The 27,623-nt window shown below is 46.8% G+C and overlaps 1 protein-coding gene across 3 annotated transcripts in view; it reads right to left on the bottom strand.

Moving 5' to 3' along the window:
- The window catches only part of TGFB2 (transforming growth factor beta 2), a 75,349-nt gene extending 48,643 nt beyond the window's left edge, over window positions 1-26,706 (bottom strand). For 2 of the 3 annotated variants that reach the window (XM_010993027.3, XM_031438391.2), the window contains exons 1-2: window positions 24,899-26,706; window positions 10,517-10,600 (exon numbers count right to left, since the gene is read on the bottom strand). In XM_010993027.3, the coding sequence (XP_010991329.1) occupies window positions 10,517-10,600; window positions 24,899-25,244 (430 nt within the window). In that variant the 5' untranslated portion in view covers window positions 25,245-26,706. The remainder of the gene's footprint in view (window positions 1-10,516; window positions 10,601-24,898) is intronic. The other variant, XM_031438390.2, reaches the window with a different exon arrangement.
- Window positions 26,707-27,623: the final 917 nt, after the last annotated feature.

The raw sequence follows: 27,623 nt of genomic DNA on the forward strand, positions 1-27,623 counted from the left end.
TTAAATTAAATAAAACAATATTTTCCGCATCATTGTTTTATCATTTATCATTTCATCATTTTCAGGGACAATCCAGGAAGGAATTAAATTAAAATAACAAGGGGGACGGAGGTATCCCTTAGTTGGAGAAATAGTCACTAAAACACATGGTCCTTTTAGGCAAGTCCTGAGAGTTTCGAACCCTCCTGACAAGACATAGGATGGCATTCTGCCTTATTAACGTCTACCAATTTTTAAACAGTATCTCCAGTATCATTTTCCTCTGGTAGAAATTGGTACCACTTTTAATTTTTTTTCCTAAGTTTTCGAAAATATATCTCACTTGCTTTTCTCAATGTATGGTAACTTGATATTAAAAACATGGGCTGGAATTTCTGGGTTTCCTTTGGTTCTCAGAACACAAAAGCAAGAACATTAAAATCTTCACTGATCACCTTGAAATGAATGAATGATTGAATGAATGAATAATTCATTCGCTCCCTACCACAGGCAAGGCATTTTTATGTGTTAATTTCTTTTTTTAAAAGTACCATTAGAGAAGCTTATTTTTCAAAATTAATTCTTATTTTCAAGAGAAAAACGAGGTTCAGAGAGGGTAACTGACTTGCCCAATATTTCATAGTCAGGATTTTACCCAGGGTTCTCCTTGATGCAAAGCCTGTCTTTTCCTTCTGTTATATCACAGACTAAGTGTCACACTTAAGAGTCATCTTTGGCTCATGTGTGAGTCACTTTCTTGGCTTATCAACAGTAAGCTGGGATCAAAACAACCGAAGGCTGACATCCTCACAAAGTTTAAAGGAAGGGACCACCGTCTGTTATAACAAAGCAGAAGAAACAGAGAGGCCCATTATATGAACTCGTCTGTCTAGACAGATGACTAAACAGGGGTCCCTCCAGGGTTAGACTTGAATTTCCTCTGTTCAGCCTGTTGGATATTTAGTAATAAAAAAAAAAAATGCTGAAAGGCTGTAGGACTAATCTGAGCCCTCCTCCACTACCCAGAGAGTAGTTTAAACATCATTTCAGGGCAGACTGCATGTGTTAAAAGTTTCAAGCAGAAGTTAGATTGCGACAAGATGAGCCCTAAAAATACTTGTGCTGTCTGGCTGAGGACCTAAGAACAGAGGCCCGACTGGCCCTTTGTAACTCCAGTGACAGCAGCTTGAACTCACAGAGGGAGCAGGGGCTAATCCAGGTGTCCCCATGGGACCATCCATGGCAAGAATGCATCAAAGTTGGCCTTGTCTTCCCTATGGGCTGGCAAAGAGCTTCTCTCCTGCTCTTGGTGGGCCCTGGGGACTAATTATTAATTCATCATTTATAACACGAAACATACTACTGAGAGTAAAGAAAAAATCAGGATCCTTTCATCAAGGCTGAGAAATATAAACAGAGGTTGGCGATAATAAGATTTGTTTTAACCCTATTAATATTGCTATGCTTAGTGTACAAAAAGCTCCCCCAGGTAGGAATTAAGAGTTGGCTAACAGACCAAGTGGCCTCTTGGGAGCAGACCAACAGACTAAGACCTTGCTTATTTCCCAAGAAGTCCTTAGCAATATGCAAGGTGCTATTTCTATGAATATTTGCAAAATTCATTCACTCCCTCATTTATCAAATTTTTATTGGATGCCTCGATCTGCAACATTCCTTCAAACATATGCGGACAGATAGGATGGCCAGGAACTGGGGGTGGAATGTCTAAAGCCTTGGCCCAGTACCATTCTGATCTCTTAATAGGCATTGAAGGGTTAATGAAGCAGTTTGAGTAAGAACTCAGATTTACTAGCTTGCAAAAAAATAAACAAACAAAAAAATAATTTTAAAAATTAAAAAAATAAGAAAAAAAAAAGGTTGGTCCTATCTAGGGAGCAAAATGAGAAACATCCAGATTTGACGTTGCACACCTCAGGGATTACCCAGTCTGGACCAGAGAATCACTTAAGGATGCGTCATACTTCACACGAGGTCATGCAAGAAGAAACCATCTCCATCCCACAAACGAGGAACACAGAAGGATGAGCGAAACTCTGAAGCCGCTACCTAATTTTGATATCTGCGTTCAAGACCCTGAGTTCTGCTGCCTGCCTTGAATTTCCAGAGGTTTTTGTGAGAGAAATACTGGACTTAAAAGAAAGAAAAAAAGGAAGACATCCAAACATATCTTTTTTCCCCTCCTTCAGAAAAGAATGATTTCCTTATCACACAGATAACGTATTTGCACTCAGTGAATTCTGACACCTCATCCTTTCACCCCAAATCTTCTTGTTTATATTTAAGTTTATCATCTTAGGGGAGCGATTGATTCGATGAGCTTTGGAACCAGACAGACCGAGTTCAAGCTCTGGCTCTGCCACTGAGTAGCCGTGTGACTGTGGGGAAATTACATGATGTCTGCAAGCCTCGGTCTCCTTATCTGGAAAACGGAGAATAACAAGTGTTTCTCTTCTAGGGCTAACATAAAGATTAGCCCAGTGCCTAATTTAAGTATTCAATAACTGGCGGCTCGTGGGATCATTAGTATTCATCTTGTTACTACTAAAGACAGAATCCACCTTCATCTATCAACACCCTCACTCAGACATTTGCCTTTTCTTCATACAGAAATTCACTCATATTATAACGTGGATGGCTAGACAGAAAATCACGGTAGCAAAAGCTCCGTTAACTCCCAAAACAGAGGTTCTCAATTCTGGATGCACATTAGCATGCCCTGGGGAGCTTTTGTAAAACAAGATGCCAGGCCCCACCCCTCACCAACTGAATCAGAATTTCTGGAGGCGGACCCCAGCCTGGACGTGCGTCAGTCACCTCCCAGCTGATTCTCGTGCACAGTGGGGTTGAGCACCTCAGCACTAGGACGACCAAGGAAAGACCACAGCCCCGAGGGTCCACGGTTCCAATAAGGGATCTGAGGGCTCTGATATCTGAAGCCCAAGTCCACGCTTTTGCCATGGTACCAGTGGACCTAGTGGGTAAACTGGTGCTTCCCCTGTTTAGTTTCCAACAATCAGTCTGCTCTCTCCCTCACAATAACCCTCCAGTAAACCATCCCCGAAGCCGCAGTGGCCGCAGTGCCCCCAGGGAGCTGCCCTCCCACTCTCCCGCACATGCACAGCGGACGAGGTAAGTAGCAGTCTTGAGAAAACAAGAAACACAGACCAGGAAAATAGAGAAGCAACCCCCGCGGCGAATGTGAACACATCCGAGTCAGCTCCACTTCAGAGCAAGGAGCCAGTCCAGCCGAAGATTAGAAAAATATGGTCTGACCGTTTAGATTTCACAAGGATCCAAAACCAATTTAGAGTCCAGTCGGTGGACAAAGTTCACATTCAGCAAAACAGCTTCAGCAGTTGCATCAGCCACACAACAGGGCAATTCAGAAACACAGATGTCCAGCCATGTGCAAAACAATGCTTTCATTTTTTTTTTTTCCTGCTCTTTCCCACCGCTGACCCCAAGCGCAGGATGGAAAAGCTCAGCACCTGCTACTAAGAATAGGCTGTGGTGACGACGACAACCTCGCTGGCACCAAGTTGCCCAGCGTGCTCTGGGGCGCTCCGGGCGGACGGATGGATGGATGGCGCTCCCTGTCTTGAGAGCTGCACAGGAGATGCCCCAGGCCAGGCAGGGCTCCTCTCCAGTTTTCTCACTGGACACAGTGAGAAGGAGGCTGAGTCTAAGCCGTCGACCTGACAGGTCATTGTCAGGAGACGAAGGTTCAGTTTAGACAGAAGTCTAGGGAACCACATGGCGTGCGATATTTATATCATTAAACTGGCAATGGAACTCACACAAGAGAGATAAGAAATAGGGAAGTCATGGTCCCTCTAGCGAACAGCGAAGCATCTGTGGACTTACAGTCTCATGGAAACTCAGCCTATATCCTTACTATGAAGAACATCTACCAGACATGCCGGGCATGTCAGGACCACGGAAGCAGCCTGAGACCCTAAGGCTAAGGGATATGACTACATGTTTTGGAGGTAAGCCTGAGTTCCAGAGCTTCCCTGACATACATAAATTTCACATAACACATCAGGACTTGCTTCCTAAACCTACTGCTACCTACTGTGCCTTCGACATCAAACAAACCTTTCTCAGTTGGAGGAACAAACAAGTCAGATACAAAAATGGAGAAGGACATTTATGTCTGTCTTATAAAGTCACCCTACTAATTATTTAGTAAATATCCATTGTAAAGCTCCTCATAATCCCACAGATAAAAGCAATACTGTGGATCCAATCATGGCATATCCACAACACAGAAAGGTGGTACCACAGGAGAAATCCTTCTTTCTCCCCCAACTCCTCCGCCTACACTGTAGAAGACTATCATTCGTTCAAAATGGGGTCTGTCCTTCTCCCATGGGCCCACTCCCACATGGACCCTTTCTTGTGCCCCTTCCTGTCCTATTGGCTTGGCCCCATGTGGGTGGGGGTAACTGCCGCATCTCATGAGGTCCAGACAGAGGTCAGCATGCCCAGGTTAGACGCTGTGCCCTCAGCCTGAGTCCCACAACAAAGTGTCACGGGGCAGAGCCACAGCCAGCACACAAATCCAAGTACGATGTGAGTATAATTTGAGAGAGAGATCCATCTTGGCGATGTGCCCTTGAGATGAAGAAGGAAAGCTCTAGATCGTGACCTTGAACTTGTGAAATAATGTCATTCCACAGAGTTCCATTATGTCACAGCACATCGTGGTGCCATGGTGTTCTTATGCAACAGGTCCATTATGGCTCCTGACTGTGTCAACTTTGAATAACAGATACTTGATACAATGATCTTGCCCTGTTCTCCAGCCTCAGTATTTCAAAGTGGGTCTCCTGTAGGAACACACCAATTTTTTTTTCAAAGACTGCTAGGTGCTTCTGCTGTGTCCTGTTTCATCGAGATGGTAGTCACTCGAGCTCACAGAGGAAGAAAAGGACATGACAGGGCCAATCTCCTCCTTCCAGAAAACATAAGCAGCTTCCGATTGCTACTGGGTAACTGCCAAACCATTATTTCAAAGGTCATCTTTTTAAGCAGTGAATACCGCCTCCCACACGAAGGCTTCCCTGACCTCTCTAAGGCAAATGAAGCAGTTCTTTTGACCTCTCACACCCTTACTTGTAATCAACCACATGGTGCTGGCTCTCGCTTTTGTTTGTCTGCCTGACCTTGTCACTCAGCTTTAGGGTCCTGAAGACGAGGTCTATGCTGCGTTCCTCCCTCTGTGGACAGAGCTAGTCCCCTGGTCCACAGGAGAGTCCAGGGACGTGTCTCGTACAGATGGATGAAGGAGTCAGATCTACATCCCAGCGTAAAGTCTTGCTGTTCAAAACTTAAAAATTAGAAAGCAAACTCTCATCCAACAGAAATGCTTTCTGACTGATAAGAGACATAGTTTTACAAATTCCCTGGCTCATGACCTCACTTCAAAGTTTAGGCAAAGGCTCTGGGCACAGCTAGACAGATCCAAAGACCCTTCCAAGCCCAACTTTCCACTTCACAAAGGGAGGGGCAGTTAGTTTGTCAGTCTCCGAGGCCAGCTGTGGTCACCTATGAGTTTGGTGCCATGTGTCCCTGGCCACTGAGCGGAGGATGGCTGTGACTAGGCGTTACGGCAAGTACGACCTCCAACAGCTGCCATTCCTCACTTGTCAGCACAAGATGTGAGGCCCAAGCGGTTATTTTCATACACAGAAGGGTGCAGAGAGCTTCTTTCCAGAAAGGAAGGGGATGGGTTGCCAATGACTTAGGAGTATTCATTTAAAACAAGCAAAAACCACAAAAAAGAGATTCTACATATAGAACCCACTTGGAGCCGGCCAATCGCATTATCTGCTGAAGAATGAACTCAGCACAAGGGAGGTCTGTTTGAAATTCTTGGTGCAGCTTCACTTAGAAATACAGCTGCAAAGTGCCTTTCTGGGGGTGGAGTTGGGGCGCATATAGCTCAGCGGTACAGCGTGTGCTTAGCATGCACGAGGTCCTGGGTTCAATCCCCAGAACCTCCATTAAAAGAAAAAAGTAAATAAATAAACCGAATTGCCTCCCCCATCCAAAAAAAAAAAAAAGTGCGTTACAAAGGTCTTCTCACTGGACTCTGTGCTCCTACCTTGGTCACCTGGGGACTGTTCTCAACTTAAGAGCCACAGGAACCCCTTGGCTAAAACCGCCCTTCTCCCCCTTTGATTCAGAGGAAAAGCCACCGACTTTACCATGACCTAGAAGGCCCCATCTGACCCATCTCTCATTCTCTCTCTAACCTCATCTCCTAGGGTACTCTGGATGATCCTTGAGTCTGCCAGGAATGACAACGTCTGTCCCCTCTGCCAGAAATGCTCTACTCCACACAGCCCCAGGCTGTCCTCCGACCTCCTTCAAGGCTCTGTTTACATGTCACCTCTTAACGAGCCCTTCCGTGCCCCGCCCACCAAAAACTGCCACTCCCCTCCCCACCCCCCAAGTCTACTCTACTTTTCTCCACTGTAACATTGATCAGATTCCACCATTCTTATCTCATCTTTTTTAAATTAGTCAGCTCTCTTCTTTCTCCCAAAATGTGAAGCTCCCCCAAGGGCAAAGTTTTTCGCTGTTTTATTCACTGATGGTATTCACTGGTGACAGTCACACAGCATACAGTAAACACTGTGGAGTGAAATATGAATATGAATCTTCATCCCACGATCTCTGCATGCATTTGACATTTATCTTCAAACTACATCTATCTTTGTAGTTAACGTAGAGACCTCTTAATGGAAGGCTCGTAGGGTTGTAGAATTAAGACTATCAGTCATTCTTGCCATACTTCAGTAGCCCTGTGGGCTGTTCAGTGACCCAGACCACATAGAAGAACTGGTTATTCCTCTAGTGTGATGGTCAAAACCACAGTCCTTATAGAAGACTGGGTCTAGATGGTTGGATTCCAAATACTGGATGGTTCCCAAACAACATAAAAGTATCAGGAGGTATATAGGCTTGCACAAAGAAAATACCAACTGATTTATCATTAACTTTTCTTTTTAATATCTGGGTCAGATTCTCACCTGCTCTCATACATCTGGTTGAGAAAAGCAGTATTTAGAAAGAGAAAACTGCAGTTCCTTGCAGCTGAATTTGGCTGAGATCGTCAAGTTTACATTCCATTGTTGGCTAGATCCTTACCCCATGGAATGTCTCAGAACAGGATTCAGGCCATGCAGAGGTCAGCAGTGCTTCGACCAAACACTCCCTCAGCAAATTAAACATTATACACTGACTTACACATTATACGTTATACGCCACTTAAGACACGTGAGTTTTGCAAAGCCCCTTGCCAATCCACAGCTGGGACGCGAATGGAGGATCTCACTCCCACGCATCACCTTCAGACTAGGCTCCGACACGCCCGTGTGATCATTTACTTGCTGGCACACTCGTGGCCCCCTCTGTGGAGAATGGAGGGCCAGGGCTACGTGTGATCAGTGTGGTTAACCTCAGATCTACCTTGGTATCTGTAAGCACTGGGGAAAATGGAGAGCACAGGGTGAAACCTCAGCCCTGCATGGCTTCAGGATCTCACACTTGCAGGACCAGCTGATCAAACAGAGGCCCCGCTGGACCTGCGCCCTTGGTGCTGAAGGACTGCGAGTAAACAGCCCGGCAGGATGAGAGCGCGCGCGCGGCCTGAGCTGCAGAGAGACCAGCCTCCCCTGGGAGCCTCCCGAAGGGGCGGCCCCTCGGCTCCACCCGCCCCAGTGGTTCTGACCCTGCAGGGCTGAGACAGGCCAGGGAATCTGCTTCTTAGGACCCTTCGGGATGCACAAATGGCGGCCACCTTTTGAGAAGCCCATCTTTAAATCTCAACCAAGCTAGTGAAAACCATCTTGCTCAGGAAATGCTTGAAAAACAAAGTTGAATCCACCTTCATGGCTTTTGACCTGTTCCTTCATGGAGAGGCTGTCCCTACCGCTTATCGATTCCCGATTCTGATGTCTTAGGAGGAAAACCTTCAGGCAGGTTAACCTCATTTTGCCCTACGTTTTGGGGGAGAGTGAACTCAAAGGCAGCAAAATGATGTAGCAGCTGCATGGCCTGGGAGGAGCAGGACAACTTCTTCCTCCAGGGGATTGTACTTAAAGCTGATGAAGCGTCAGCACTGCCAGTCCAGCCATCAGGGTCAGGACGCGCTGTGATCAGCTACGCCCAGGTTGCGGAGGGACTGAGAAAAGCCAGGGGCGCCACAGGTCCCACACACCCCGCGGCCGCTCCCAGCATCTCCTTGGAACGAGAGGCGGTTCACACAAGGTGACAGGGATGGCCCTTGAGCTGCTTGGCACAGGCCAGACTCCACTTAACGAGTGTTCAGAATCACACTCAGCATGGAGAAATTCACCCTGACCCTGGACGCCTGCCCCCTGGCATGTGCTCACTTACATTTTTACTCAATTACTATTTCTAAGAACAGAAACAAAAAAAAAAAAAAAGAAAGAAAGAAAGAAAGAAAATGCAGAGCCCCACTGCTCAGCAGTCTTGCATGGAAGGTCTGGAAGGGTCCATGGGGTTTGCTCACAGGCGCGGAGCTAGGTAGGGCCAGAGAGCCTCCCGTTGTCCGGGAAGCCGGGTATCTTTCTCCCCGGCCACACCCTCCGAGGCACTCCTGATTTTCCCAGACTTGGAGGAGCAGGGTGGGTTTCCAGAGGTTTTTTTTTTTTTTAACCAAAGAAAGAGGGAAACTTGCAGGGATTCAGTGACCGAAAATAACCCCAAGTGAGAAGGCGGGTCTGAGAAGGGAAACCAGGCAAGGAACTAGGGTAGGCAGGCCTCTCAACTTGCTTACTGGGGAGGAAAAGATGAAAAGGAAATTAGCCCAAAGTAGTAGATAAGAGAAGTAGAAAATTAATAAGACAGGATTCCCAAGGGAAAGCAAAAGGAAGACCAAAAAAAAAAAAAAAAAAAAAAAAAAAGAAGGTGGTCTCTCTGGTGTGCTGGAGGGCCCAGGGCCAGACCTGAATTCAGATTCTGGTCATCAGTGAGCTTGGTGGCAGAGGACCAGGCATTTACCTCTCCAAGCCACAGTGTCCTGACAAGTGGGGGTCGTCCCCCTGGGCCTCCCTGACCGCCCAGCATGGGGCGGATGAGGATGACGGCCTTAAGTCCCAGGGACATAAGGGGAAGTCAACAAATGTTTTCCTTCTCTCATCCCCTTCCCTTGTCTTTTCCAAAAAGCTGGTGAGAAAAAAAAAAAATCAGACAATTAACTCCTGGGTTTAAACAGTGAAATAAAATACAAATTTAGAGATTAAAAACAAAAAACGAAAGTCTCGTATCGTCTATCACACAATAAGTAGCTTTAAAAGCACAGATTACACCGTTTACTCTTTTGATTCACATGGCAGCTTCCAGCCACTCTGACGCTTCCTAGATGAAAATAAATGTATATTCTCAATAAATCCTTTTTTTTTAAACCCCAGCTTAGGCCACTATAAACAAACTATTTCTTTTCTTGATTCCTTGACTCCTAAGAAGCAAGGTTAGGTCTGGTAAAGGGCACAGAAGGGGAGCAGAGCGAACCAGACATCTGCTAGGCTAATAAAGACATTTCCTTTGTCCTTATGCGGGACCTCCACCGGTATTTAGAATCCATATAATACAAGCTTCCTCAGGGCCTCAAAAATGCGAGTGACCCAGTATCCGGACAGCAGTCCATCTTCTCCCTTCCTGACATGGATCAGGGACCACTGGGCCAGAGCTCTGGAGTGTCAGGGTCAGCTAAGACCTGGTCTTGTCTGTGGGCTCACTACCCAGCATACACTAAACGCTGGTACTTAATAAAAGTTGGCTGAATTTATGAATGTTCTAAATCAGAAAGGGGTGAGACCTCCGGCTTCGGTGGCCCCCAGCCTAACCTGTGGCCTTGGCCCTGACGAGTCTGCACCTGTTCTGATGGTCATGGCTAAGTGGTCTGAGCAAATGGCCAGCTCCCAGGTTCAGTCAGCTGACGCCTTGCCCACAACCCCATTTTCTCATGCAACCCAGAAATGGCAATTTGCAGGTGGCAAACCATGGCATCCGCATGACTTTCCCACAGGCCTCCCGCCAGAACTGCCAAGGAGAGAAAATCTCCCTCTCCCTTTCAGTTCAGTACCAGAGACATTAATTGAGCAATTGCTCTATGCCAGAAATAAGAACATGGATTCAAGGAAGACACCAAAAAAAGGACCCTTGACATCCTGGCCAGACTGTTCCACCCTCCAGAGAGCATCCTCCAAGGGGGCCAGGAGACGAATCTGTCCATCACCTGGTAACCCCAGGAGCACAGATCTCAGATACCCACAACCCACTGCGATCAAGTCATCATAGGACTTCAAAGCATTCATGAGTTTTTCTCATACAAACTCAGACTCCCAAACTGGCGGTCAGCTACAAGGCTGCACATCAGAATTCCACTTCGCCGCGGACAAGTTCCCCACAGGAGACACACACTCAAGATGGATTGCTATCTCTACATCAAATGAGGTATAAAGCAGACGAGTGTACTCACCAAGGTACCCACAGAGCACCTGGGGCTGTCTGGAGCACAAGCTGCCCACTGAGCCAGAGGGTGTTGTAACAACTGGGCAGACAGCTAGGAGTTTTAAAAAGCACAGTCATTAGCTATTTTACTGAGGAGACACCTCGTACAGAGCTACACAAAGATTCAACGCAGAAGAAGGACTCACTGAATGTACTTATTGTTCCCCCAGAACCTGAAGGTCCCTGCTACTCAGGGCCAGGGGACAAGGCCATAAGGGTCTATGAGGGACTGTGGGTTCTAGCCCCAGATCTCCTGGCGTCCCTTCACTTGCAGTCAGGCTCCTGAGTTCAGGGTTCCCTTTAACATATTCTAGCGTTAAAACGACAGTGTGCAATTTACATACCGAAATGGTAAAATAAATACCTTGGCTTACATTAAGGAGGAACAGGGAAGGCCTTGACCTCTTTGACAAAAGACGGCCTTATCTACTAAGAGCGGTAACTGTTTTTCCATTTGTTTGGCCTCCATTTCAGTTTTCTTCAAGCCACCTGTCATGATTTCTAACCCGCACGTGAAAATTCCTTCTCCAATGATCAAAAATTCAAGTGTATGTTGGTTTGGGGCTGCTCGGCTATGGCTTAAAACTCTGGAGCTCCTTGGAATGGATTAAACATATCTGCCCTGGAAGTTATGACATCCTGAAATTCGGAACTTTCTTTAAAACAACAGCAGCAACTAGATCTCGTATATGGCCCACCACATTCTTAGGAGAGAAATTACACCCCAGACACCTCCAGGTGAAGAGAAAACATTGCTGAGTGCTCCAGGGCTGTCCTGTCTGTGGCACAGTCAGTAATAACTATCGGAATTTTGCGCAAGAGAATGTAGACGGACACTCCTGCTCTGTCACTGGGTTTCCTCGGGAAATCTTTTTGAACACGTGCCTTGATTCACCCAAGCCTCTGTTGCTATGAAATGAAGCTGACGTAATGCTGTCCCTGAAGGTTTTTAGAAGATTGCAATGAAACAGTCAAAAGAAACTGATGGATAAAAGAGATCAAGGGACATAATGCTAGGTATGTAACTTATCTGATAGATGAATCGCTGACTGCCTCCTAGGTCAGGCATGAATATGCTTTTTTCCCAGCTCCTTGCATGAAATTTAAAACCCACCTGGCTCCCATTCACCTAAGGTGTGTTACCTGCCTTGCAAACTTCTTTGGACAAAAGAAAAAGGCCTTGAGGTTGTCTGTCTGTCTGTCTGTCTGTCTTTCTATCTCTCTCTCCCAGATTTGTGCCTTTTATCTCTCAATTTGAAAACAGGTAAGGAAGACTTTTTCCGTGCCCTGTAACTCCCCATCTCCAACATTCCGCCCACTGATACGATCCTAGTGATGTGTTCTCACACCTGTGTGGATGACCCCTCCCAGTCGGGGGCCTCTTTAATTGAGACGCGGGACTCGGGCTGGGCCGCGTGGCGGGGGAGACGAGGGCCCTCCACACAGGTCTTTGTAACACGCTGCTATCACGTTGCCACCACATGCCGTCGCCAGCTGACATCTGCTCACACATGTTCTCACCAATAAGCAACCATGTTGTTTATTTTTAGAGCCCTCTCCACAGACTCACAGCGAAGAAAATTCCCTCAAAATAACCCGTCAGCAAAGACAGGAAGCTACAGCCTGGGTATAAACTGTTTGTCACAGGATCAGCAAGTCAAACAAAGTCTTCTCGTTCATAGCTGACCTCTAAGAAGAGATGCTGCAAGTTATCTTAAAGAAAAATCTCAAGGACTATAACCAGAGGAAGGCAGGGGATGCAGAGGGCCGCTTGGTTAGCAGCACATTCTCTCCCAGCGATGGCCCTGTGCGTTTCTTGGGGGGACTTCACTCCTTTTCCTGGGAAACAGCACCTTCTTCAGGCCAGTGGATGTTGTGGTGCAGAAGAGGGATGATTCTATTACCGGAATCCAGTCCCTGCAATCGCCCCAGGTCGCCCAGGGCAAAGGAGGTCGGTGTGCGGACAAGGCAAGGTAACTACTGCCATTTGTAGTTTCCAACCAGCAGTCCTCAAGTGTGCACCTTAGGTTTACTTTCACTCTGCTATCAGGAGACAGTATTAAGATCCTTTCTTTCCTCCTCATCCTCTTTTTGTTGTTGTTGTTTGTTTGTTTTTAAGAAGGGCCAAAGGACAGGGTGCTCGGGTGCAGACTCAGTGCCTCAGAAGTTCAGACCATGAATTGGATGGAGATATAAGTGATGCTAACAGTGATGATTTAGGCCAAAGAAAGCAGCTTAGTTTTTTAAAAATCAATTTTCAACAATCTACGTGTTTGAAGTGGCACTGTGGTTTGGATAAATGTTTTCAGATCAATGAGGTTTGGGGTACCTGCGAAATGCTTTTTAAATGTGAAATGGTATGAAAACTCTGACACATCAACAATCTTAGAGAAATAATAACTTGTAGGGGTATTAGGCACGCCCTAATTGATAATGGGGGACTATGGCTCATATAGGTCATAAGATAGAATAAGTTTGGGCCTGAACATTTTGCATGGGTAATTTACAAAATAACTAAAAGACTATAAAAGTGTTAGGACTCATTTTTGCTCGTGATGGCACAGCCAAGAAATAAAGCAAAGAAACAAAAATGCAGTGTCTTCAGAAGGTGTTTCTGAACTACCTGCTTGAAAATCACCTGACCTTCTTGTCTAAATGCAGTTTTCTGGAGCTCACGTTAAAACTACTGAAATAATAAGGTGGCTGGAGGGTAGGGGACACAGGTTTGGGCATCGGCACATATGATAAGCACTACAGGTGATTCTTCTGCTCGGTGAAATTCAAGAACCACTGGTATAGGCTTTTGTGACTTACAGGTTAGAAAGACTTTTTATAAAATTTCCCTTGACCTCAAAACAATGCAACCAGGTGGATCTAGGAAAACCTATCCTCTCATAAGGGTGGCTCGTTACAAGAATGGTTTTATGTAGTATGAAAGTGTAGACAGAGATCAAGCCATGTTTGCTGCAATGATATCTTAAGGAAGAAGATTAAATGTCATTAAAAAATGCTCCAGTCACCTTCGTGCCAACTCAGTTCCTGCTTCGGCTGCTCTGCATCCCTGCACACAAACATCTCTCGTGATCCTAAAAATTCCCAAGGTGGGGACTATCAGTTCCTCCCAGCACTAGACTGTGAGTTTCTACTCTACTCAGAGAATTCCCAGCCATTGTTACTGAGAAAGGGCCAATGGCTGATCCCCAGTGTATAATGACTGGGGGTCAGCTTGGCTCAGACCCTCTTTCTAGTATCTGAGGACTACTGCCAAAAAGAATTAATGAAATTAGACATGACGCTATGCAGAGTTTCCTTCTTGATTTCTCTGACAGTGGAATTCTTCTGAAATCTGTCTCCCTCCAAGATACACCAACCAGCACCCGTCACCTCGTTCTCTGGAGGAGAAAAGCGCAAGCTGGGTAGGTGGAACAGAGGCCGGCTCAGGACAAGGGTCACAGATCTGACCAGAGACTTCCATTAACACACTTAAGGGGGCGAGGGGTATAGCTCAGTGGTGGAGTGCGTGCCTAGCATGCATGAGGTCCTGGGTTCTGTCTCCAGTACCTCCACTAAAAAAAAAAAAATTAAATACATAAATAAGCCTAATTATCTACCCCCCCAAAAAATTTAAAAATAAAAAATAATTTAAAAAACCCTACACTTAACAACCTGAAGCTTAATACTACGAGGTACAAGTGAATGACTAAATTACTGCTCAGATCAAAATGACTATTCACAGACACACCTTAGGGTGAGAACTGCTGTCTTAGAACCAGAGGAGACAGCCATAGTTCACCTTTGGTTCTGTCTGGCTACTTCGGGTACAACTCCTACCTCTGTTTCTTTCTCCTTAGTTTCCAGAGCCCCAGATGCTAAAGTGTGAGCTTGGATATGGAGTCACTTCCCCCACAGTAAGCCCTGACCAGCCTCCAAGGGGGCAGTTCCTTTACCACATCATCCACCTTCTGCAAAGAAATGTCCTCAGTCTGTGATTTTCTTTTTTTTTCCCCTCCTTCTAAAGTAGAATCAGAATAAGTCATTCACTTTTTTTTTCTTTCTTTTTTTTTTTTTTTTTTGGCCTTTCTCAGTCAGCAGCTTACTGTAAGAGTCTACTATAAAGCAAGCAGAAACGACTTCCATGGTATTATCATTACGAAATCAAAGCAGAAATGAAAATGAGATTAAGTCAATGGATGTGGAAATAAATGACTGAATAAGAATGAACCACCTGCCCCGCGGAAGGAATGACCAAGTTACTGATACATATGGTAGAGAAAGAATAACCCCTGATGAATCTGGTCTCAGAAGTGCTGAATTACCAAGACTGAAATGAATCCAAAATTTAAAAAGTAGGCTGTATTTTCCAGAAAGTTCCCATTTATGTGTTGGCAATAAGGACCATCTTAGTGCTCTTGAAATGCATGAAAAAAATACTGTTTGCTCTTTTAGACAGCGCTTCGTCAGAGATCTGCAAAGACCAATGCGTTTGTGATCGCTTCAGTGGCCTTCTCAAAACCAAACCTTGCATTCTGGTTCCCAGGATGAAATGACCAAGGAGGATTCTTACAACAGCCGAAAGTTATGAATGAACAGCGACTTGTGAGCTAGCCTGTGGAGACAGACACGGTATTTGTCAGGGTGCTGTGGCTTAGATAGGGAAAGCCAAGTGAATGGAGCCACGGTCGAAGTCACATTTTTCCTTTTCTTCCATGAGAATGGAAGGATGCTACAGCCTTTCCTGAAACAAACCACAGCTCCAAAAAAAGCAGTCTTGCTCTCCAACAGCTGCCCCTGACCCTCCCGTCAGAAACACCGTGTCTCTTCCTGCAAGGGATGTCCTGCTTGGTCACCACGGCCACGGAGGCCGCTGGGAAGGCCCGGGGGAAGAAGGGCGCGCTCTCTGTGAACAGAGACGCAGAACAGGCCGGCGTGAGAGCAAACAGCTGCCTGAGGAGGCTGGAAATGCATCTGAACTATTTTCAGAAGGTCTGGGCTTGGCAACATCCAGAAAGCATTTTCCATTTGCTTGAAGTTCCTCAAGTTGTTGTGATTAAAGGAACATCTAAGCCCCACATTTCTGACTTATCAGGCAGAACCAAATCCAAGCGCTCGTTTTTGAGAAGGAAGGGATGGGGCTGGTCCACAGGGAATAGCTTTCTGGCCAGTGCAAGGCTTTCCTTCCTTCTAAGATGCTAGACCCAGTAAACTCCATTCCTCTTGGACAGCAGTGTTTTCTCACACCCAGGAAGTGGTTTCACTCAGTCGCCCCAGGAAAGCCAGGATGTGACTTCCCGCAGAGAGGGTCTTGCTGTGTGAACAGCGGCCCCGGGGCTAGTGTGGCCTCTCTTCTCTGATACCACCTCCCCAGTTTTCATTTCCTCTTCAAACCCTTTGCGATGGTGCCTCCTGACCACCTTCTCCCCTTCCTTCCATCCGTCTTCCTCTTGGAGACTTCTGCTCCCTACTGGCATGTTGTTGCCCAGGTCTGTTTTTCAATGAATCTCCTGACAGCAAAGAAACTGCTGTGGCGGATGCCCGGTCACAGAGGTCTTCCCGAGTCTAATCGTAGCCGCCTGACCTGGCTCAGCCCAGACTCCAAACATCCCAGCTTCCTTCTCAGCACAGACTCTCACCAGGGGGAGGTGATGAGACTGGGGACCTGGCAGGAGGGGCTGAACCAGCCCAGAAGACATCACCCAGAAGCCCCTTCTGCATGTTAGCCTTTGATGGATGACCCCCACCTTCACCCGCATCCCATCCTTTGGTCCTTTGTTGGATTTCAGCCTTTACGGCCCAGAAAGATTAAGAGGTGAGTGCTATGTGACACATGTGCATATCCAGAGAGATCAGTTAACACAATTCCAACTTTTTTTTTTCCTAAAATGTAATTGCCCTTTGAAACAACTGGTAACATCTTGTGATGACCAAAAAATAAAAAATAAAAACTGGATATTCGTGCACTGAGTATGCATAGCAAGACCCCGTGGCTGGAAGGACCATGTGATGTGGACCTCCTGCTTCTGGTGCCAGCGGTGGATACTCCCAGCTTGAGCTCTTAAAGTTGACTAAGCAGAAGCGTTTTCTGAGGCAGATACCATGTCCCAATTAATTTTATTTTCAGTGACTTTCTGGTACAGTACTCTGCTGCGTGCCCAAGGCCTGCCATTCTTCCGCCCCATGAAATTTAGGTGCTTTCACTGATTTTCCATATTTTTCATATTTTAATACTTCTAAAGTCCCAATCCTCGCTTAGCACATTACAATTAATTGGCAATGAGACTTCTTCCTCGGTGGCATCTGAAATAACGGTGCACCGTAAAATCAACGGTCTTTGAGATCAGGAATGAATGATAGCTGTCGTAAAAAGCCAGCCCAGGAAGTGCCAGGAGCGGCCACACTAGGCGTCTCTTTGACAAGCATCAAAAATCCCTTTGCCGCCCTGGGAAGCAGGTGTCATTTTCTTCATCGTTACAAGTGAAGAAACTGAGATCAGGTTAAGGGAAGGGGCCTCAACCCGGCCACAAAGCCAGTGATGGCAGAGCCAAGATCTGAACTCAGCAGGAAGCAACTTAAATGTCAGCGGGGCAGCTGTAATAACGTGTGCTGAGAGAGCCAAGGGGCTACCAAGCGGAGGACCACGTTTCCTCGGGTGCGATTCCTTTCCATTCATTCTCCTCCTTTTACTCACTGGGTCCGTCTGGCTCTGAAGTCCGTGCTCATCACACAACACCATCTTGCCTGCCCCCCAGGAAATTAATTTTCCACAAGACAAAGACAAATCCCTATCCATCAAATGTATCCAAAATTTTGTGAAGAATACAGCTGCAGTTAAAGATCAAGACCAGGAGACTTGCTAAATCACAATTTTTACATCGACCAAGGGCAGAGATAAAAGCAGAACGTGCTAGAGGTAAGCAAAGAGACCCAGGGTTGTGTGAAAGGCTTCAAAAGTATATACCCTTCTGCAGGGAAAGAATGCAGAGCTTTTATGAAGGTAACTCCCGGTGGGAGGGGAGAGTCACCACCCTTTCTTGGCTGTTCTACATCGTTTCGCAAGAGGGCAAGGAAAGTCATGCTCTCCATTTCCTGGTCTCTGTTTAGGGTCACTATGATTTGTCGTAGCTAAAAGCCTTATTTTCAATAAGACATCACTGATAGAAATAGTTACATCCATGTCCTCATATGTCGCAGGGAGAATATTAGCATGGACCGTATAGGGTCACTTGTGGAATTAAATAACATGTAAAATATATAAAACGATGCTTGGCACCCAGTATGTACCCAAAGACAGGTAGCTTTCACCATCATCATCACTGCCATCATTTTCATTATTATATGCAAAACTGGAAACAAAAAAATGGATGGTTATGAGAAGCCTAGTGTTGCCTTCAGCACAGTGACATGATGCATGAGGCATGTTTTCCCTGATAGAGAAGGTGAGATTTCCTTCTCTGCACATCTCCTGGCCCTAATGCTTTGAACTCATGGACCCTTCCCTTATTCTCTAAAGGGAAATACTCATTCATTGATTGAGCATGGATTGAGCAAAACCAGTGTGCAGGAAGAATGCAGATACATCCGTGTTGGTTCCTGTTTCGAGGCAGCTGACCAACCAATGAAGAAGAAGACAGGTCAGAACACAGCTGGATTTTACCCACAGCAAAAGAAAAGAGGCACTGAGAGAGAGATGGATATCAGTATTGTGGGCGTGCAGGGGAAGAGCTAATTAAATATGACTCGGAAAACCAAAGACGGTTTCATAAGGAGATGGCGCTGATTAAACCTCGAAAGATGTTTATAAAGGTGTTAAAAGATGGCTCTCCAAGTGGAAGAAACAACATAAACAAAGGCTTGGAGGCACGAAAATAAATGGCCTATTTGGGTAAAGGCAAAGAGGGTGATCTGGCTGGAGCTGTCTTCATGGGGAGAGGTGGGGCGAGCAAGGGGGAGGGACCAGACCCTGAAAAATCTTTGGTGCTCCGTAAGACATCTGGAATCTTACCAAGAAGCCTAAATGCTCAAGGTCTTCTTATATGAGGACTAGATATTGCCAAACATGGTGGATTCCCAAGCCTGCCAGTCTCAGTCGCCAGCCCCTTAAGTGGCAAAGGTCACCTAAGGACCGATCCAAGTGAGTCTGGGAAATAGATCCGCTGAGTGGAACTTAATAAAAAACGAATGAGACAGAGATTCCCAGACATCCCAGGCTGGTGGGTGTGATTCCCAGAGCATCACTTTTAATCACCTTTTAATATCTCTGAAATGCCTCTCTTTAATATCGCTTATAATCAATGGCACGTTAGAGTCAATTGTCAGGGATACTTCTCTCTTAGTGACACATAAAATAATGGTGCACCTGAGAAATCAATAGCGTTTGAGGTTTGATGATTAGTAGCTGCAGCACAGAGAAGGCACTACTGAGTGCCAGAAGCAGAAGCCGGGGTTCCGTTACACATCATGGTCCATCCCTGGCAACCCTAGGAAGCCAGCATCTTCCTCATCTTTGCAAATGAAGAAATGGAGGCCTGATTAAGTGAAGTTCACCGCCATACAGGCAGATGTTCCAGAACAGAGAAGAACAAGAAGGCAATTCAGAGACTGTAGGGAAGAGGTCAAGGGGGAGTTTTTTGCAGAGTTGAGGCCACCGTGCCAATCTGGGAAGCAAGGTGGTGGTCCCCGTGCAGTGTGGCTCAACCTCTGGCTCTCCAGAGGTTAGGAAAGAAATGAAGCAAATGGCAACCGCCCACCCAAACCCACCTGTGGTGGCAGCGGGATGCGAATTTCTCCCAAACAAATGACGGAAGCAAGCTTTTCAGTCTAAACAAAGCTGGCAAAGAATCCCTAGCATGTGATTCAATTTAAAATACCTGGGGAAGGTTGCATCTCTAGGTGAAAAACTATCTTTGTTTAAAGAACACTAAAAACAAAAGCATACCATATGGTTTCAAAATGACAATGGAAACATTTGTTTATCTCGGCCAGAGGCACATTTCATCTAGCTGTTCCGAATCTGCAAAGTGGATACACCCTTCGGCAGAAGGGCTGCCCAGGAGAGCAAGCACATCTGGCAAGTCCAAATCCTCTCTCCAGGATCCCTCAGGACCGGAAATGCTCCATCAAGAGAGCTGACGGGGCTGTTTCCAGAGCTCTTCCCTGCAGTCTCTCTGCTCACTTGCTTACCTTAATACTGAACCTGGAAAGGGGTGGGAGTGGCGAGGAGACAGGAGTTCCTCCCGCTCCCCGACCCAGGGTCCCACCTCAGTGGTCAGCTCCCACACTTCTCCCAGGGCCAGGCTCTTCCAGTCTATTTCCCTAACCTTCTAAAAATGCAGCCTGAAGTGTGTTGTCATCTCTGGGCAAAAACCTAGGAGTCAGTGACCTCCTCCGTTCTAACCCAGATTGGATATGGGATCAACAATGAGTCATTAGTCCTTTTCTCACATCTCGGTTTCCTCTAGGAAAAATGATCTGTCATCCTTTCATATCTTTGTGTGAAAGATGTTGTGACTACATTAGATCAGCATCTTTTCACCAGGGAGAAGGCATCATTCAGAAAGTGCCACTCCTCGAGTAGACCCCAGGGGGCGCTGTGGAGACGCAGAGGGCTCCAGGAGCCTCTGCCAGGTCAAGTGGTCCCCCAGCCACCCCTCCAGCTTCCCAAAGCCTAGCCTTCATCAGATGGGGACTCCCCAGGAGCTGCCTGAAGCCGTCTGACCTCCCTTGGCAACAAAGATGGCCCAACTGCTCCAGTTAAAAACACTATTTCTTTGAGGGCTTTTCCTAGTCTTTGAAAAGTAAAAGAAAGAAAAGAGAGGAAATCCTGGAAGAGAATGTGGCCTAAGTTAAATGTAACCACAATTAGGCGCTAGAGTTAGTACAACTGATGATGCAATACAAGTGGGGGAGTGAAAGTTTGGTCTGTTGTGTAGTAATAACTCAATCACATCGTAAAAGTCAAGGGAAGGGGTTCAAGTCTGTCTTTTATTTCTCTCTCTCTCTCTCTGTGTCACACACCCAAACATAGAGAATATTAAAAAATAAAATCCTTATCACTTTGCTGTACACCTGAAACTAACGCAGTATTGTAAATCAACTATAGTTCTACTGAAAAAGAAAGAAAAAAAACCCTGGACATAAAGCAAAAGTGCTACTATGTTCTGGCAATCACTAATATTTCTCCTCATTGGGCAACTGGCCAATCATCCCGTGCTGTGTGTAAAGAGAGACACATCCATGAATAGAATGTTAAGTCACATTCCCCCAAACCACAGTGCTGTTGATATTCATTCTCGATTCCACGATTTCACTTGGAAAATTACAGGGGAAATAGAAAAAGTGATGGCTTGGTATTAAATGTTTAACATTTATGTGAAAGTTACAAAGGAAACCTCACCATGATGTTGCAGGCTGTATATTTTGGTTTATCTAATTCGATATGATAGAATAAACCAACACGATTATTTACTTTCTTTAGCTGCTTAGCTTGGAGATTCCACTCTTTATTAACACGAACTGCTTATTTTCCTTGCAAGGAAAATCCAAGATAATTCCTCACTTCTTTTTTTCTCTGTTCTGACTAACATCACACAGCAGCTGACTGAAGTTAGCCAGTTACCGATGGGCGGGGCAACATCATTACTTAAGCTAAATGAATGGGAAGCTCTGCTGCCTCTAACTTAGGCACCTTAAGATACTCGTAATAAAGTGTACTCCATACAAAAAAGTCTAATTCATACTCTCAGTTATTTATGATAACTTTCTGATTATCTTCCTGTTGAATTTTGATGTCCTTTTGATCCTAAAGATGCTTTATTTTTAAGTTGGTACTCTTGAAATGGCACTACTGGCAGAATTCAGTAACCCCAGATAAATGCCAGGGTCACCCTGGCTTCTCCACGTGGGCATTACTGACATTTGGGAATGGATCATTCTTCTATGGATGGGGGAAGGGTACCTGTCCCATGCATTCTAGGATGGTTAGCTCCATCCCTGGCCTCTCTTCACTAAATGCCAGTAGGGCCCCCTACTCGCAGCCATGACAACCAAAAATGACTCTAGACATTCCCAAACGTTCCCTGGGGGTAGGGGGTGCAGAGGGAGGTACAAAATCACCAGAATTAGAACCACAATACTACCTGATTTGTTAACAATGGAAAAGGGAGGGGAAAGAAAGAAAAGGCAACTTTTTGTCTCTTCCTTTTTTTGACTGACCAAGTTTCTATATACTTTAATTGTTTATCATGTGGATTCTTACTCTATTAAGTGGAATCACTCCTCCTAAATTTCTAGAGCCTGGTACAGTGTCTTTTGAACAGATGTGCCTTGAAGTTCAAACGGATTGTCCAAAGGACAAGAAGTCCACTAATTCCCACTGGATAAAGTATCCGTAAACCTTAGCATAACTCCACTTTGAGCCTTAAACTAACAGCATGTGAAAAGATCAATACGAATACATTTAAAACTAATCAGGCCCCTTCTTCAAATGTTGACACAGTATTATTTATATCCCATAAATACCTTCTTGACTAAAATTCATCCTAGGAGATTGGCACCTGGCCAGTTCTATTCATATTTACTGTATTTATATAGTACACTGGGCCAAGGATAATATTTAAGACAAAATATGCCTGAAGGCATATACAATATCTCTTATATTTTTACTTTTAAAACTCCGCATTGCTAAAAATATTTAGTCTGAACTCTATAAAATGTCCCACAATGGTCTGTCAACAATCTGTAATGATATATAGCTCATTGAATATAATTAGAGCATTTTTGTAATATTTGAGCTGAAGTCACTCCCTGAACGCTAATAAGTTGGTGGTAAAAAATGAACCAGTGATCTTTCCCATGCCTTCCTCTCTGGGGCTTATGACCCTCCCCGGATTCACTGCAAGAAATGACAGACATGCTCTCTCTCCACTGCCACTTCAGCGAGGACCGAGTTAAAAGGCAGAAAAGTCCTGAAGAGGTAAAGTTGGTATACAAGCCAATGCTGTACTTTCAATTTGCCCTTTAAAAATATGGTGGAGTGATTTTTTTTTCTTTTCTTCCTTTTTTTTGGAAGGGTTCACTATATTCCAGTAGAACTAGAAAGTGCTGGAAAATCAGTTAACCTACTTTCTATAAAATTATCCACAGTCCTAGCACAGTAGTATCAGACCTGCTCTGAATACAGCTTTCTGCTTCAAAACTTCCATATGGAACAAAAGGATTAAAAAGCTTGTATTCCTTGTAAGCAAACTGATAGTACCTATTTTATTCTGTAGTTGTCAGAGGGTTTCATTAATTTAGTACTTGAGAGTGAATGCGGAAGGAAATTCACACATGGAGCTTAGATGTCAACCTCTGAAATCCTAATAATTTGAGAATTTGTCCAGTTCGGTGATGATTATGATCCTGGGTTGGATCATCTCAGTTCTTTAGACTGAACAGTGCTTGAAAGATCAAAGAATCAACACCCTCTTGGGTAACTTGCTCTCTCCACACCTGTCTAATGAAGAGATCAGACCTCCTCTCGGCTATGAAAGTGCTGGTGGTTCATTAGAGCTTTTGCAGGTAAACGCTGAAGGGGTGGCTTGCTCAAGGTCTGTTGAACACCCTTGCAGCCTGCCCAAATTCCAGCAGAATTGATGCACGTGCTCGGGAAAGCAAGCTGACTTCACTCCCTGCTGGGTCTCAGTGATTCTGAATTAAATACAATGAATTTTCTTTCCTAATATTGCCTTGGCTCCACCCCAGGTGGACCAATTTACTTCCCCAGGGGAATCACCAGGGGGGAGTGCCTTTATCACCACCGTTGATAAATACAGTGGATGATGCCATAATTACAATAATAAAATCATCCTGCTTGCCAGGATCTCCTGCCTCTGCTCGGCTCTGGAACAAGAGGAGGAGGCGTAGCAAAACAGAGGTCGCCAGGAAGGGGCTGGATTCTTCAGCCTGAGCTGTGAGACCATCAAAAACAAGACATGGCAAGTCATGGAACTAGGACTTGTCAAATTAACCATAAATGTTACAAAAGAAAGGCACCACCCTGCAATTAGAACCTCTAGGATAAAATTACCAGGATGGCCATACAATCTATGTAGGCAAGACACAGAGACTTTGTGAAGGCAGCCAGCAAGTATATAGGCCATGGAAAGGGGAGGAGAGAAATGGGCAACCAATGAAAAGTGCACGGCTTGGGATTTGGAATAGGAAAATGTTGGAGCTTTTTTTTTTTTTTCCCCCTTCTTCCTGGTATTTAACCCTCTCAGGTATCATTGGATGCTTCTTTTCTTTTCTTTTTAAGAACTTGGAAATAATTCTAAGCTAACTGTCCTCCTCCTTTCCCCCCAAGGAACTCCAGGATAAATCATTTCACTCCCATCGCTACTGTATGCCAGCTGGTTTTGAGGACACTGCCCTCAGAGAAGCCAGTTTAAAAAAAAAAAATCGGCTGTCTTCTATGCTGAGATTCAGGAATGCAGCGAAGTAATGCAGGAAGCCTATGAAAGGGCAGGGAGCACCGGGCTCGAGAGTGAGAAAGATAAACGATCAACACAGAAGGAAAAATGACCTGCCACACCGGCGGTTTTAAAAAGGCAGGTTTGAGTGAATTCTGAAAAAGTAACGTGAACTAAAAACCCTTTTGAAACATAGTCAGAAGCGAAGTTGTCCTTTCTACCATTCCAGGTGAAATCAAAGGGGGACGTGGTGACAAGATCTCGCCTTGGGGGAATGTAAACACCTCGCTACGGCCATAGATTCAAGAATTGAGGGGCTGGAGGTAGGTTTTTCCGAGGGGTCTCCAAATCGGGTTTTGACTTGGCGATGCTGACATTTTCAGGGAGTTACAGACAATAGAGGAGGCTTGGGGAATCAGCTGATAGTTCGGCACGGAAAGGGGCGCCTTCCGGAGAGGCTAGTTTTGAGCCACTTTTTTTTTTAACCCTTCGTGCACCAGTTCGGCGGGCTCCACGCCAATCGGAGCAAAGAAAACAAACCCACCAAGGTTCCCCAGTTTAACTCTGCCCCAGGGAGCGCCTCTAGTTTGACAGAGGAGGGCTGACTCCTAGCTGGTGGCCGAGTCGAGAATTCCAGGGCAGAGAAAAAGAGAATTATGCCTTATAAAAGACGGGGGCGTTGGGGGAAGGGAAAAATGGAGAAAATAAAGTCGCAGGTCCACGTTTTAAAGCCTCACGTCCTCGGGCACACAGCTGGGAAGGAGGTGGGTGGGGAGGAGGACCCGAGGAGGGGAAAGAGTCAGCGGGGACCCGGAGAGGGAAGGGCGATCCCTGGAGTGGCTGAGGTTCTGGAAGCATCGGGCAGCGCTAAGCCCCGGGGAATGGGAGCGTGAAGCAGTACTTACTTTCCGAGGGGTAGAAGGGCGGCATGTCTATTTTGTAAACCTCCTTGGCGTAGTACTCCTCGTCGCTCCGCTCGCGCTCGCAGGCGGCCGCCCTCCGGCTCGCCTTCTCCTGGAGCAAGTCCCTGGTGCTGTTGTAGATGGAAATCACCTCCGGGGGGACCTCCTCGGGTTCGGGGTAGTCTTCTGGGGGGCTGGTGAGCTTCAGCTTGCTCAGGATCTGCCCGCGGATCGCCTCGATCCTCTTGCGCATGAACTGGTCCATGTCGAGCGTGCTGCAGGTAGACAGGCTGAGCGCGACCGTGACCAGATGCAGGATCAGAAAAGCGCTCAGCACACAGTAGTGCATTTTTTTAAAGGTGGAAAAAATTTTTTTAAAAAGTAAAAACAAGTAAGAAAAAAAAAAAAGAAAACAACAACTCTCCAAGTACAGATCAGGTAGCTTTTTTTTTTAATGCGAAACTTTTGCAAACAATCGAGAGTCAGTGTCCGAGAGAAAAAGGTATCTTGCTTGAATTCTTTTAAAAAGAAAAGGCAGGTCGTTCCCCAAGTGGAAATATTCATGCACGATGGGCAGGGGGAACCCTCACTTTGGGGAGTCAGAAAAAGTTTTCTTGGAGCGACGAGATGGGGAAAAAAGAGACGAGTGGCTATGAGGCAGAAATAAATTTAGGAGGAGGAAACGGAGTTCAGTGTGTCAGTTTCGGGTGCGGAGTGGCGGATCTGAACTCGGCTCCTCCGGCCAAAAGGGAAGAGATGAAAAGGTCCCGGGGCTGGCAGCTGGCGCGCCGGCGGGAGGGGCGCCGGGAGCGCTGTCAGGGGGGCCGCCGAGGCCGGCCGGCTCCAATTTAGATATTTAAAGAAGGAGCCGTGCGGCCCTGCCTTCCACTGCGGCGCTGAGCGCAGGAGCAGCAGCAGCTCCGGAGCGGAGAAGCGCACACGTGTGTGAGTGTGTGTGTGAGTGTGTGAGTGTGTGTGTGTGTGCGCGCGCGCGCCCTCGTGCGCGCGCTGGGGGGCGAGCCCGGCTCGCGGCGGGGACGCGGGAGCGCTCAGCGCGGCGCTCGGGCTGGATCGGGTCCGGCGGGGGCCGCGGGGACAGCGGAGGGAGGCGGCGAGGATCCTGCTCCCGGAGCTGCGCTCGGGGGCCGACACCCCGGCCGGCGCGCCGACCCGCCCGGTTACTCCACGTTGCTGCCGCCGCCGCCGCCGCCGCCGCCGCTGGCGAACGCGTCCAGCCTCCAGCTCCCTCCTTCTGCTCCTCCTTCTCCTCTCGCTCCAAACGCCAACCCGGCAACAGACGACCGGCTGCCGCCGCCGTTGCTTTCAGCCCCCGCGGACCGCAGCGGCAGCCCCGGGCCGCGCTGACTGGGGGGGGTTTATTCCTGGGGGGTTACGAGGGGGTTCCCTTGGACTCCCACCCTTTGCCACCCTCTCCTGGTTTCTCTCCCACTTGGACTTTCTCGCTTAGGGTAGGTAGGCACTTGGCAGCCTGCAGCCGTTCCTCTGCTGTCTCTTTCCTGCAGCCTGGCAGCCCCTCGGTTCGTCCCCGAATGGCTCTCTAGACCGTTATCCTAGGTTCTCCATCCCTTTCCCCTGGCCTCCTTCACTTGCTCTCTCCCTCGCTCTTCTCTGTGCGTGTCTCTCTCTCTGCCCCTCTCTCGGTCTCTCTGTATCTCTGTCTGCCTCTCTCCGTCTCCCTTCTTCTTCTCTCTCTCTCTCTCTCGTTGGGAGCTTCTGGAGCTCCCCTTGGAGCAAACCTTCCGCTGCCAGCAGATAACATCACGATCTTGCCTGGGAGGAGAGATTTATAAGTTCTCTCTGAACCACGTGTTTGCCTTCAACAAAGTGACGTGCTAGGATTACAGTCAGAAGTCCTCCCGTTTACTTAGACCACGAGCTCTCCCTGAACCGTTGAGGGGGTGTGGAAATGAGGACGGCGGCGGGGAAGGGAGCGAGGAGGTGGAGTGTGCGCCCTGACAACGGTGATTTATGGTATTTACTTTATATAGTCATTTTGGACCAGTCTGTTGAAGGACAAGCGATCAAGCCTCCCATTTTTACTTAGTGGGGCCCACTCGCAGCCTCCCAGATTAAATCACTTGCTCTAGAATGGAAGTCTTCCCTCCTGTATTGTACATACACACTTAAGGCAAATAAGCATCAAACAGTTGATTCTGGGCCAGGCCATTTTTTTTTCAGTCTGTACAATTTATACAAGAGACAGGGACCCAGCCTGGACCCCTGCATTCCCTACAAATAGAGAGTTCCCTCTACAAAATGTAGATAATTTAGCCCCCCATAGCAGTGGCGGGGGGGGGGGGGTGTGTGTGCAAGGAGCCACCCTCTGCGGAAGCTGAGGGCAGGGCAGGGAGAGGGCTTAAAGGCACCATCAGCACTGAAAGGGGAGGGGCTACAGGAGCAGCGCAGAGGCTGGGGACCCGGGGTCTGGGGGCACCAGAATGTGGCATCTGATATCAGTGTTAATGGGGAGGGGGTTCACAGCTGAAGGCACCACCGGTGGGCATGAGGGCTGCACCAGAACCTTAGAAATAGAGCGAGGGGGTGTGGGAAGGGTGGCTTCATGTCCTAGGAACCCGGAAGTCCAGTGTGGACAACACAGACGAAGCCCTGAGACGGGTCTTCCACAGTCTAAGATCCACCGCGTACCTTTTTAGTGGAATCATTTTCTGAGATTCCACACCACTGTTCCGGTACCTCTATCTTAAAG

Source organism: Camelus dromedarius, chromosome 21, assembly GCF_036321535.1.
Source record: "Camelus dromedarius isolate mCamDro1 chromosome 21, mCamDro1.pat, whole genome shotgun sequence".
NCBI lineage: Eukaryota > Metazoa > Chordata > Mammalia > Artiodactyla > Camelidae > Camelus > Camelus dromedarius.